General features: G+C 43.9%; 1 protein-coding gene across 1 annotated transcript in view; it reads left to right on the forward strand.

Moving 5' to 3' along the window:
• SLC1A4 (solute carrier family 1 member 4) overlaps positions 1-12,760 on the forward strand; it is a 49,343-nt gene that overhangs the window by 24,184 nt on the left and 12,399 nt on the right. Inside the window, exons 4-7 of the mRNA XM_014595098.3 lie at positions 1,374-1,540; positions 5,831-6,064; positions 10,220-10,414; positions 11,339-11,473. Coding sequence (XP_014450584.1) covers positions 1,374-1,540; positions 5,831-6,064; positions 10,220-10,414; positions 11,339-11,473 — 731 coding nt within the window. The remainder of the gene's footprint in view (positions 1-1,373; positions 1,541-5,830; positions 6,065-10,219; positions 10,415-11,338; positions 11,474-12,760) is intronic.

The following is a 12,760-nucleotide window of genomic DNA, read 5'->3' on the forward strand; positions in this document are numbered from 1 at the left end:
ACTAAAGGGGGCAAAATATTGATGATACTAAATGTTGGACATGCAGAAAAGCACCATATGTTGTTGTGTTTGGGGATAATATCTTTTCATAGTATCTTTCAAAATTAAAGAAACTATGTCCCAACATTTTTGTCCCAGGTACATTCCCCATGCTTTAAGTTTTAAGTCCAATACTTAGGAATAAGTTAGAATAGAGTGGACAGTGATTGTGAAAGATGAGAGATTAAATCTACTAATTTTTCAGTTTGAAAAGCCCAGGTGCTCTATTGGTGTATTCATGAACTCTTAACAGTTCATGCTTCTTGCTTATATTTTCTTGTACGTAATTTATGTTTTAATGAATTCTGGATAACACTCTATTTCTGTTTCCAGTGGTAAAGAGGCAATTGGAAACTATCAGTTCAGCCCTACACTTTTCTGTAGACAATAATGCAATATTGAAGTAAATCGGTGTTCTGAACTTTTGTTCAGTGTTCGTTGTACATTTTAAACTTTTATCTGACAATATATCTTTCTTGTGTTGAGCCAGCGTCTACTTCAACATCCTCAAGGCCTGAAGCTTCTCTAAATCATCTATCTAATCTGTTACATAAGATCATCCAAGTAAAATAAAAATTTGGGACATTAAGCATGTACTGCCAAAGGGAAAACAGGGTTTGTCAAAATGATTCTATTTTTATTACGTCACAAGAGCAGTCAGTCGGAACCAATTTTGTTAATTCATTAAATGAGTCCTCAGCTTTTCTGGGAGAAGGAGCTGCAAAGGATCAGCAGGGTGGGCTTGTCAGCACATTGTGAACTCTTAGATGAAAATTGAGGTTAGTGTTTTATCCTCTAACTCGCACCAATTAGCTGCATTATTTCTGGGAAAGTGGAGCATGTGTTTCAGCCGCTATGCCTCAGCCTGCCCCTGTTCATGGTGAAAGACATATTAAGCACTTTTTCACTGTTTTCTACTTTTCCTTCCCTAAACACCAAATGGCTTTTCTTGTGTTTTCTTCCTGGTAGAAATTTCTTGAAAAGGTGAGGAACAATCTACAAAAGCAACCATCTGTAAGAGGTACCCATAGAAAAAAAATGGTCTTATATTAGTGATTTATCGAAAGAAGCAGAATAGATATGAATAACTTTTAGTACCTCCTTCAAAAACTAATGTTATTTAGTAGCAGCAGTATTGCTGAGTTAGTAGGTGTGGCTCATACTTGGTCTTCGAGAGTACTTGAGTAGCCATGGGGTTTGTGTTCTTTCCTGAAGAGACATGATACAAACTGATTTCTGACTCATCAAATGACAAAATAAAATACATGGTTGACATTATCGCTCCACACCCCAATATGACATCTGAGAAACACAGTTTAATTTTTTCACCCCAGGTTCCTATTGGCAAAGAAATTGAAGGGATGAACATTCTGGGATTGGTACTTTTCGCTCTGGTTCTAGGAGTGGCTTTGAAAAAGCTTGGCCGTGAAGGGGAAGATTTGATTCGCTTTTTTAACTCATTCAATGAGGCAACTATGGTCTTGGTGTCCTGGATTATGTGGTAAGTGTAGTTGTGAATACATTACTGCTACAATGTGACCTGGTTTAGGAATGTCCATTTTCTAGCTGTGTTTTTAGATGCAACATCACCATCACAAATAAGGAGTTCTATGATGCTTGTGTGATGGATCTTCTGTGCACATGGGCAGTAACCAGAAGGTCACTTCAATGCAGGGTAACAGCTGCTTGAAAATATCTGAATATCCTCTCAAAAATCACCGACAGGGCTTGATTTCGATACTTAGAGAAAATAAGTCTTGATTTCTCAAAGCATCAGAAGCCTTGGTTGTACACAATTGCATGCCTGATTTTTTACGTGGAATTACTATGACTGCTTAACCAAATTAGGAGACTGGTGTGTTAAAACCTGATTTGTGTGCACGGTTGCAATATTGAAATGCAAAACTCTAAAACTCGTGGTTCAGAGACATGATGCCTTTTATTAGAGCAACTAAGAAATCACAAAAAAATATCAGCACATGCAGATTAGCTGCACAGTTGTGATGGCACTTCTCCATTCATCTCATTTTCTTCTGCTTATTTAAAAATTAGGCCCTAAGAAAGGCAATAGGGCTCATGAAAAACAGACCATGTTTAAATATAACTCATTATAACTTGAGTTCTAGAGAACATCCTGGCCAGCTGGAGTAGTGTGCTGTTACAGAACACACAACATTAGTTTGGACAAGAAGCAGGGCTGAAAACTTCAGTCCCTTTGTATAACAGGAGATGGTAGCAATTCCTTTTTGAGTGGCAGTGGATGAGACCACAACCCTAGTAAAGTCGGTGGGAGCTTTGCCATTAACTTTAGTGGAAACCAGGGTTTTACCTTAGAAATGTTTCACCCTGGATCTCAATTCATGTAGGGAAGATCTTTTTCCTGAGTAGGAAAGAATTGTGGGAGCCAGAATTTTCAAAATAGAGATCAGCTGCTTATTGAGGTACATAATTTTCCCAGAACCCCCTTCCATATTCCTTCTCCCTTCCCTGCTGTGTATTTGTTTTCTAAGTGTGAACCTCTGATAATGGCTTTCTTCAGAGTTTCACAATCTGGGGTACAATTTCCCCTGAGCGTATACCCTGTAGAAGTTCAGTGTAGGTGAAAGGAAGGAATGTGAGAGCAGAAGAGGAAAGAGGAAATATAAATGGAGGAAAAGGGAAAACAATTAAAAGCAAAGAACAGCTTTCCAGTTTAGATAGTTGGAGATAGTGTGGCTTAATGATATAAAGTGTTACCTTTTTATCATCCAGAACACAGGATTGTAGGGGTATACAACAGTTTAACCAATTTAATGAGGGGAACACCACCCAAAAGAACTTGTATGGTTACACTACAAGTTTAATGGGACATGGCCAACACACATTTGGCCTGACATTTTACAAAGGATCAGCTCAACTCTAAGAGTTTCTAAGGATCTAGTTGATCTAGTTGTTGTTTGTTTGTTTGTTTGTTTGTTTTTGGTTTTTTGTTTTTTTACAATTGCTATACAATAATTATTACCATGTAGAAGTTGCAATTTTGAACACTGCAATTTTAAAGACTCTGAAGGAAAGTGCATGTCTACATGTTCATTGCTCAATGAAATACTAACGAAATGCACAGTAACTACTGTGCAGTTACTGTGCAGTAGCACCAGCACACGTTTTTTGTTTTGTTTTGTTTTTTGTGATGCTTACTGTGCAGTAACTTAATAACATCGCACATATTAGCATGTTTTTGATCAACACACTACTGCACAGTGTTATTAGGCTACTGCGCAGTAAGCATCTCATGTAGATGCGCCCACTGTTTGTCAAAGAATGGATAGATTGGTTGTGATAGTGCACGGCAAACAAATGGTAATGGATTTCCATGTCTGAAAAGTTTTGCAGAGTGAAAACCAGATTCTGAGATCCCTGTGTTGGTAGAATAGCATGTTTTATACGAGGGCTAATGGAATCAGCATTGGAGACCCAGTTCCAGGCCTACCAATCATTACTGGGGCTGATTAGGACTCAATGTTTGTGGAAGAATCACAAGACATTAAGCCATGTCATATTCTTCTTTAAATCAAGCAGCGCTTAGCCCACAGCATCCTATTCCAAGTGTCAGAAGTGCTGTGGAGAAGTCGGAACTGGGGGTTCAAGCAGGGCAAACAGGGAACACAAAACTGAGTGTGGGTCTTATTCTTGGTCTAGCTGAGCAGCAGCAGCTTCTCCCAGAGTTGCTCCAAGAAGTCTTCCAAGTGAGGCTCCCCCTCACCCCTTTTTAAGTATCTCTCTAGATATAGATATAGATATGTTTGTGTATATGTATATGCCTCTTCACAGGTGCATTTTTCTTTCAAGCCTGCAGATTTTACACTTGTTCTTTTTCTTCAAGGAGTGGAAAGGATTTGACAAGACATGTGACCTTGTACATACAGACCTTTACATTAGTTACTGTCAGAAGGGATTTACATTTAAAAGTCTCAAAGCTGCTTAAGGCTTTCACTCTTGTGTGTAATTCCTGGGATATCAAACTCTGATAGGTAGGGCTTCTCATACCCCACTCATTACAAAGCTAACACTCCAAGTTAATCAGTCAGTGTGTAATCCTTCGCTTTGTGGATTACTGGAATGCCTTGGCACCTGGCACAACAGTGTATAGTAATTCTCTTTCCTCCTCTTCCCTTCTCTAATGCTGTGTTCTCTTGTGTCCTCAGAACCACTCAAACTTTTCTGGCCTTCCAAGTGGTGGTTAGGGAATGGCAAAATCATGCTTACACCATAAGAACCTGCTTGCCTCTTCATCCTCATCCAAGAACCAAGCCCTTTTCCTATGGGTTATAGGCAGCCAATCAAAGGGCCATCCCAAGCCTAACAGCCTGTCAGGCTCCATGGCTTGGGCCCACCAGTGTCTGTAGCTAGTGGCACACAAGAGAGTTATGTGGCCACCATCTGATTTTACTACTCTTGAGTCTCCAGTCATTCAGGCTGAAGAATTGTAGACAGCTGAGGCAACCTCCAGCACAAGTCTGGAGTGAGGCTCAAATTCATGCTCAAACTGAGCAGCCCCACAAAGAGAGGAGCTGATGCTCTGAGTGAAGTAGGATGCACGTGGAGAATGATGACAAGTGAAGAACTTTTAGGATCTTCACTTTTTTGTGAAGATCCTAAAAGTTCCTAAACACTTCATGTTTTCAGGCTGTCGCAGGCTTGGCCAAGCCTCCTCAAGTTTAGTTATGCCCAGAGGCAATCAGGGAGATTAAAAACATCCTTTAGTTTCTTTGCTCAGTATCTGCTAAGCACACAAGGAGATCCTCTTCCTCCTTCCTTCCCAATGGAAGGTCCCTGTGAGTGCTGTCTTGCTGCACTGTATGTGTTGGGGGCAGGATCAACTCTACAAGAGCTAAACTCAGGTCGATGGCTGCAGCTGAAGATGAGGTTTAGACCTACCTGCAGAGCTTCTCCCTTTATTTTGTGACAAAGGAGGCCCCACACACATTCCTGGCTACTGAAGAATTTGAGTGTCTACAGAGAGAAGAGGCGGGGGCAGCCGTTTGGCTTGAGTGCAAATCAAGAAGCTTGAGGTCTGTAGACAAATTGCTGAGCTAAATGCCTTCTGTGTGCACCCAAGCACTCATTAGCAGCCTCTGACTGAATTCCCTGCCATTGTGGCTGACACAGCTCTTTCTGTCCCATGGTGAACGGGCTGGCATGCACGTGTCTCTCACTTTGTTCAACGGACTTCAAGCTGCTGCCGTCAGTCTCAGCTTGTTGGCAGCTTTCCTTAAGCACCCTCCTCCTCTGTCACCCTCCCCAGCTCTAGACATGGCACTGTTCCCTGGTACCTTCCCAGCTCCAGCCTTCCCTGGAGTGACCATGCCCCTTCTTAGAATTAGGCATTTGCCTGGCATCCTTCCTGAGGGAATAAATCTCTACATTACAGTCTCTTTTTACACTCTCCCCTATCAGCATGCTGTCTCCCTGACAGCTTTTGCCAGTCCACACCCAGCCTGGCTGCCTTTCCCCAAGGCACAGGCCTCCCTGAATGTCTTTTTTTCCATCTGCAGGCCAAAAACAGCTTTTCCAGCTTGACAACATCCCCTCTAGCAACCAAGAGGTACCCACCCTAGTACTTTCACAGGAGCATGTAGGGCACAGGACCCTGGGTATTCATTGGCTCTGCAGTGGTGGTATTTCAGCAACAGGGCAAAGCTGGGTCGCTGGGAGATGCTTGTGAACAGGAAGAATTGGTCCCTAAACAGAAATGTTGTGTGTCCTTCTGAGGCTTGTCTCTCATGTTTCTTCCTGCTTTGTCTTTACACAGGTATGTGCCTATTGGCATCATGTTCCTTGTCGGGAGCAAGATTGTGGAAATGGAAGATATAACACTTCTGGTGACCAGCTTGGGAAAGTACATTTTTGCCTCAATTCTGGGTCACGTTATCCATGGAGGAATCATTTTGCCACTTATTTATTTTGCATTCACACGCAAAAATCCTTACAGCTTTCTCTTGGGACTTATAATGCCATTTGCAACAGCCTTTGCCACTTGCTCCAGGTGAGCTATTATGCTTCTTTCTCGTACACAGCCACTGCAAACTAGTTATATTCTGTATTTTAATATTTCATATTTTAATTTTATTTAGACCCACATATTGTCTTTGGGTTTGCATAGGATAGTGCCTGGGCATACAGTTCTTCCCCTACAAAGTCAGTTGGACACCGTGGGTGCCTACAGATATGCTCATTCGCATTCTAACGAGAACATGTTGGAGCAGATTCGATTCATCATGTCTGCTCAGTGTTCTAATTAGAACGCTCTAGCGTTGCGTTACCCTCACGTGTATTAAGCCCTATGTGTTTCAAAATGGCTGTGGAGTCGCTTTATCTAAACCTTGCTGAATGAGCTTTAGTAGGGCTACCGTATTTCCAGTTCCAAAAAAGAGGACACCTGTTGGGCCCCACCCTGTCCTTCACTCCCAAGCTGAAGCCCCCCTGCTCCCCCCCAGCCCTACCAGAGGGGGCCTCCAGCTGCCCCATCCCAACTGGGCCGGAACGCAGTGGCTGCAGTGACTCTGACTTGTGTGAGTGGTGGCAGAGTGAGTCCAGCCCCAGCACGGACTGGAGGGAGGAGGAGTGGTGGCCTGTGGAAACCCTGTCCTGCACTGGGGCTCCTGCACTGTGCCAGACAGCCTGGCCACAACCCCCCCATGGCAACATTTCCCAGGTGCCTGCCCCTGCGACCATGGGCACCAGCCACTGATGCCACTAGCCCAGCCATGCAGTTCCCTACTGCCCTCGAAGTGCCTGCCCCTCCTTCCTGCCCTGTTTCCCCACTGGAGGGGCAGGCACTTCCCCCCTGGCCCTGTGCTCTTCCACAGCCCTAACACCTGGACAGCATCCCCCACCATTGGCAGGCACCTGCTGTCCTCACACACCCTGGCCCTCCAACTCTCCTTCCCCTGACAGTCTTCAAGCCCTGGCCCTGCAATCACTACACCCAGCTGCCAAGGCTGCTCCCACCACCGTGCCAAGCTGCATGCTGGACACGTGTATGTGCGTGTGCAGACGTATGTGGTGCCCCCTGCTCCAGTTGCCCTCCCCCTGCTCCCACCAGTGGAGCAGAGCAAAATCCTGGACATTTGTTCAGATCTCAAAAAAAAAAAAACGCCCGGACGGAGATTGGAGGATACAAAAAGGACATGTTCTGGAAAACCTAGTCATATGGCAACCCTAGCTTTAGGTAAAGCATCCCACAGCCATTTTGAAATGTGCATGGAGCTTAATGTATGTGACAATGAGCTGCTTTAATTTAATTAGAATGGCTGTCCAGGAACCACTTTCATTAAAACAGCCTTCTCCCATGCCAGAGCATGTGTATAGGCAGCCCATGTGGAGTAATTTTATGTCCAGGTGTAGTTTTTTCTGGAGCTTTTTGTCAGGAGCAATATATTCCACGTACCTCAACAAAAGGCTTTGATGCAGCATCCCTTCCTTATGACTTGTATGGACCTTAGGTTCCAGGGGTGCACGTGCTTCAGCAAATGGATGCAAGACTAAGGAGCTGTTTGTTTGTTTTCCCATGTAAAAAAAAGTACTTTATTGATCATAGCTGAAGAAGATGGCAACCTTGTTTTGCTAACAAGCTGTACTTTGGCTGGAAATAGTTAAATTTGGCTACTGGAAATAAGTAGGGCCCTACCAAACTCATGGGTCCTGGCAGCCAATTACACAGCTGTAACATGCCCACAGCCCCCGATTTTCACGGTGGTATGATGGCCGGGGCTGCCATTTTGAAGAGGGAACAAAGCAGGGGGCCCCCCCACGCCTCTGATTGGCTGAGGGGCACCGCAAGTCCCACTCCTCCCAGGCATTGACTGAAAGCCCTAGCCCTAATTAGAGCTGCCTGGCTTGTTTAATTCATTAATTATCACCCTCTTCAAGTGTGGGGGGGGGAGGGTGATAATTACTGAGTAAACAAACAGTTTAATAGCAGCAATTAAACAGTTCTCTACCCAAATGAAGTGTAAACCTAGCTAGCTACCTGGCTAAAAAAAGCAATACTTTTCCCTGCTTCCCCACCACTCCCCTTCTGGAGACCAGAGACACGAACTTTTCATGCCTCTCCCTCCCCTCACCACTGCCACCCCCCTCTTCAGGAGAGGGGCACTTAGCTTTATTTTCTCTCTGCTTCCTTCGCTATCCCCTAGCCCTTCTAGGAGAAAGCTCTTTGCCGGCTTTTTAAAAATAGCTGATTCCCCGCGCTTTTTCATGGGGAACCAGCTATTTCATGATCATGAGAGACTGCCGATTACATGATTTCCGTTAAATTGTGTATTTGGTAGGTCCCCAGAAATAAAATTGTGAGAAGGCTATTGAGACAGCATAGTGCTGACTAGGAAACACTTGGGGTGACAGAACAACAAAAGAAATCTTCTCCGTGTGCCCTTCAGTTGTAAGAGGGGTTAATACAGGTGTGTAAGCTCTGTGAAGATGAGGAAACCCTGGTTCAGGGCTGTTTTAGTGTTCTACTTAAGGTCCATCTCTCAGCAGGGAACTGGATTCTCAGCTGGTATCAATTGATGCAGTTCTGTTGCCTTCAGTGGCCTAGGCCAGTTTGTACTAGTGGCTTTATGAGTTGTGGGTCTAGCCCCATAATGTTTTATTCCCGATGACCCACAACTGTTTGACTAGCAAGTCTGTCATGCATACCTTTCTTTCCACTGCGAAAACTACTGCAGGAACGTCAGAATAGGACCCATGACAGCTGGTGCTGTGTTAATGCAGGTTTGTTGTGATTAAGAGCAGAAGATGTATTGAATGATGATGTTGTTTGGATTCAATTAAAAATTAAACATTAAAGGGTTTGCAAGGAAATATAAGTATTTTGTTGAGGCTGCTGCTACAGCACTTTGAGGCAGAAAAGCGTGAGTTTTGGATTGAATAATCATATAAAATATACATATTTTCTGCTTTTATAAAACTCGAGACATGTTAATTCAGATAAATGCATCACTGTTCTATTTACTTCATGCACGTTTGTATTTATTTTCAAAGTACAGTAACACCTAAGCAGGATTGAAACTACATTTTGTCACGCACTAGACAAAGTTCTTACTCTAAAAGCTTCTAATCTAAATATACAAGCAGTACCATAGCAAAGGAGGGGTGAGTGGGGTGACCCCCCCAGGTGCTGAATCGAAGGGGCATCAATAGGCACTGCCCAGCCGGGTGGGTTGTGGGACAAAGCTGCAAGCAGCTTATCTGGGGGGGTGCAGGAATCGGGGGGCAGCTTCTGCTGCTGCATGCACTCCTGGGCAAGTGGGGGGAGGGAGGAGGGGCCTGTGCCCCCCCCCCCCCTCCCCCCCGATCTGTGTGCAGGGCAAGGGTGGGCTGCTGCTGACGGCTTGTCCTGGGCACCAAACTTCCTTTGTGCAGCACTATATTTAAGTCAGTCAAAAGGTGTGCATAAGGAAGAGACAAGTAGACACAGAGATGGGGAAATAGGTTGCCTGTAGTTGGACATCAGATCAGCCAAAGCCAGGAATGGACCTTGAACTCTAGCCTCCAGTCCTATGCCCTACCAGTGCAACTGTTCTACCATAATGTGGCTGTTATAGCATGAAAATCAGCAGTTGCCTAAAATTGTAAGCTTAGACTGATATTAAAATTATTCAGTATAAACCAAAACCAAGATATGTAATTTTCCAATAGTGCCTTTGTAAAAGGGTGCAAGTCCCTCTTGTGTTCTAAAATGTTTGCAAGATGAGTTCAATGTCTGGGCCAACCAAACCTCTGTGGTGATGTCAGGAAGACTTATGTCATTGCAGATCTTTTAACTGGGCCTCAAAGCTGATTTAGTTCAGATGTACTATTCCTTCTCTACCAGCAGCGGTAAACAAAAAATGTTTGAATTTTATATCATTGGAAAGACTAACCAGTTAATCCTGAGGCTGACCAGAGCCAGCCCCTAAGTCTTTTCCCTTTGGCAATTAAATGACACAATTTAAGGCTAAGATTTTCAAAATCAGCTAACAATTCTGGATACTAAAACTGAAGCCCTTTTCAGATGTCTCAAGTCAGTCTCAAAGCTACAAGTCAATTTTGAAAATCTTGATATGGGACTGGAAAAAATAGCAATAATTGGATACGTACATTGGGTCACAGAGGACCTGATTGATGCATGATTTTATTTTTTCTCTTATCTTTCCAGCTCAGCTACTCTACCATCAATGATCAAGTGTACTGAAGAAAACAATGGCGTGGACAAGAGGATCAGTAGATTTATCCTTCCTATTGGAGCTACTGTGAACATGGATGGAGCTGCTATATTCCAGTGTGTGGCAGCTGTGTTCATTGCTCAGCTGAATAACGTTGACCTCAATGCTGGACAGATCTTCACTATTCTGTAAGTTGTTGACTATTAAGACCACATTGCCTTGGCTCCCAAACACGACATTAAACCTGTAGTCTTCCTGCTTTTTACTGTAATCATTTTTAGTAACTAGCAGTTCAGATTCTAGCCCTCTGGCTATACTGTATAATGACATAGCAGGAGTGTGTCAGGCTATATAGACCTTGTTTTAACATTTACTTTATCAATTCGGACACTTAGAAATTTGGAATCTTACATAGTTGCTAGGGATCACAAAACCTCTCCTCCCCTTTCCTCCCTCCCATGCTCCCTCCTTCTCTGCTTATTACCAGACTTCGGTAATTGCATGGCCAAACTGACATTACATGTGTTGGGGACCTGAGCAGAGGCTAAGGCAGAGGCCTCTCCTTCCTCCCAATCAGGCGGTGGATGACTTGCACTGCTGTTCTGTAGGTATGAGCTCACTTAACCCAGTAAGTTGGTGTGGGCCTCTCTGGGATCTCTCTGGTTGCTCTAAATCAACCCTCTCCATGGCTTTTCTCATTTCCCTATTCTTACTGTCCTCATTAACCCCTCATTTGCCTTTACTTCCCATGTTGGATGCTGCCAAATCTCATAGTTTGTTTCTTTATCACTAGTCCAAACTCCTTATTTTCCTTTCCATACCTATGTTGACATCTGGGTCCCAGCCTTGATATTTCCTGAACATACAGTGACAGCAGAAGGAGCAGAGCCCATACTTTATGAACTACTTGGAGGCATAAGAATAACAGCACTCGGGACCCATTCTTATTCATCTCCATTTTTGTGCATCAACAGAATGCATAGCCAGATACAGACAAAAAAAATGATGTGTTTGCTTTGGTTAAAATCCCTGCTTTAGGCAAATATATGCTGTGGCCTGTGGGTGAGCATGCTAACCAAAAATCATGCCAACCTGTTTGAATGCACTTTCAGCGTCACTGCCACTGCATCCAGTGTCGGAGCAGCTGGAGTCCCATCGGGTGGAGTTCTGACCATTGCCATCATCCTGGAGGCCATTGGACTTCCTACAAATGATCTGTCTTTGATATTAGCAGTGGACTGGATTGTGTAAGTACTTCATACATTGCTTACCTGCTGTTGCCTATGCAGGCAAATTACAGCAGTAGTCCAAAAAAATAAAAGCCCAAATCACCCACTTACACCTCACCAGAAATGTCAAAGAATGATATAAAGGGAAATCCCTTCTCAGTTAAATAAGAGCTGTAGGGCAGATCATCAAGTCCATATTCAGATTATACTATACCTTTGACTTTAGTACCCTTAGCACTCATTATTGTTAAGAGTTGGACAAGAGAGTGTGGCTAGAAATTAGATGGAAATTAATTAGAAGGAAAAAAAACAGACGCTGAGAATTGGGGAGATGCATGGTTCAGACAGCTCTCTTGGAGAGATTATCTTTCCCACAGCCTGACAGTGTATCCTGAAATTCAGCCTTGTCAGTGCTCTTCAGTTTGACTTTTGTATCTCACTACAAAATAACTCCTCCTTCTCCTGGAAAGGTTAAAAGATGCTTCATAGCTCAGTTGAGTGACGTGGGAATGGATACAAACACCTGAGAGGTATACGCAGCATTTCCAGCTGTTTTTCATGGCTTTTCATAGAGTAAGCTCTGTGAACCTGGGACTCCCAGCCTGTCCTCTTCAGCACTTGTATAAGCCTCTGACCCTTCCCATTCTTATCAGCAGGTTTATAACTAGAGCACGTGTACAGCTGTAGTAAAGCTTTACTTGCAGTCAGCTTGTTTACTTGTTAATCCTTGGAGACCAGAAAGTTGAATAGCCAATCTTAATATGCCCAAAAGCCCAGTTTTAAAGTACTTAGACCCTGACATTTAAACAGCTAGTGAGATAAGCAGTTTGCATGCCCTGACATGATCTGCATTCAAGACCGCTGACTGGAGAAGGCTGTTGGACCCAGTCCATTAGCTGGATTACCACTGAGTGCACAAGGTGAGGGAAAAGAGAAACAGGCCTTCTGCCTCAAGTATATTTGACCCTTATGTAGAGCCTCGTGTTGCCTGGAGCCCATGGTCTGCTCCCTGCTATTGCCCCCCTGGGGCAGCAGCCATTTCAAAATATGCAGGGAGGAGAAATTGGAGCAATTCTTTGCTGCTTCACATTGGGAACAGCTGTCCTTGCTTCTTTAGGAGTGTGACATTGGTTGTGCTTTCCCAGGTACCACTGGGAGCCCCAAGGGTCATGGGGTACAGGGCCACATGGCTCTGAGCTCCAGTTAGTTAATGCAAGCCACCTTCCCTTCCACACATTGTGATCAGTGCTGTGTTCTAGTCATGGATGTCAACCTTGTTGTAGCATCCTGCCTGGTTGTAATTAT

This window comes from Alligator mississippiensis, chromosome 1 (genome assembly GCF_030867095.1).
Source record: "Alligator mississippiensis isolate rAllMis1 chromosome 1, rAllMis1, whole genome shotgun sequence".
In the NCBI taxonomy this organism is placed as follows: domain Eukaryota; kingdom Metazoa; phylum Chordata; order Crocodylia; family Alligatoridae; genus Alligator; species Alligator mississippiensis.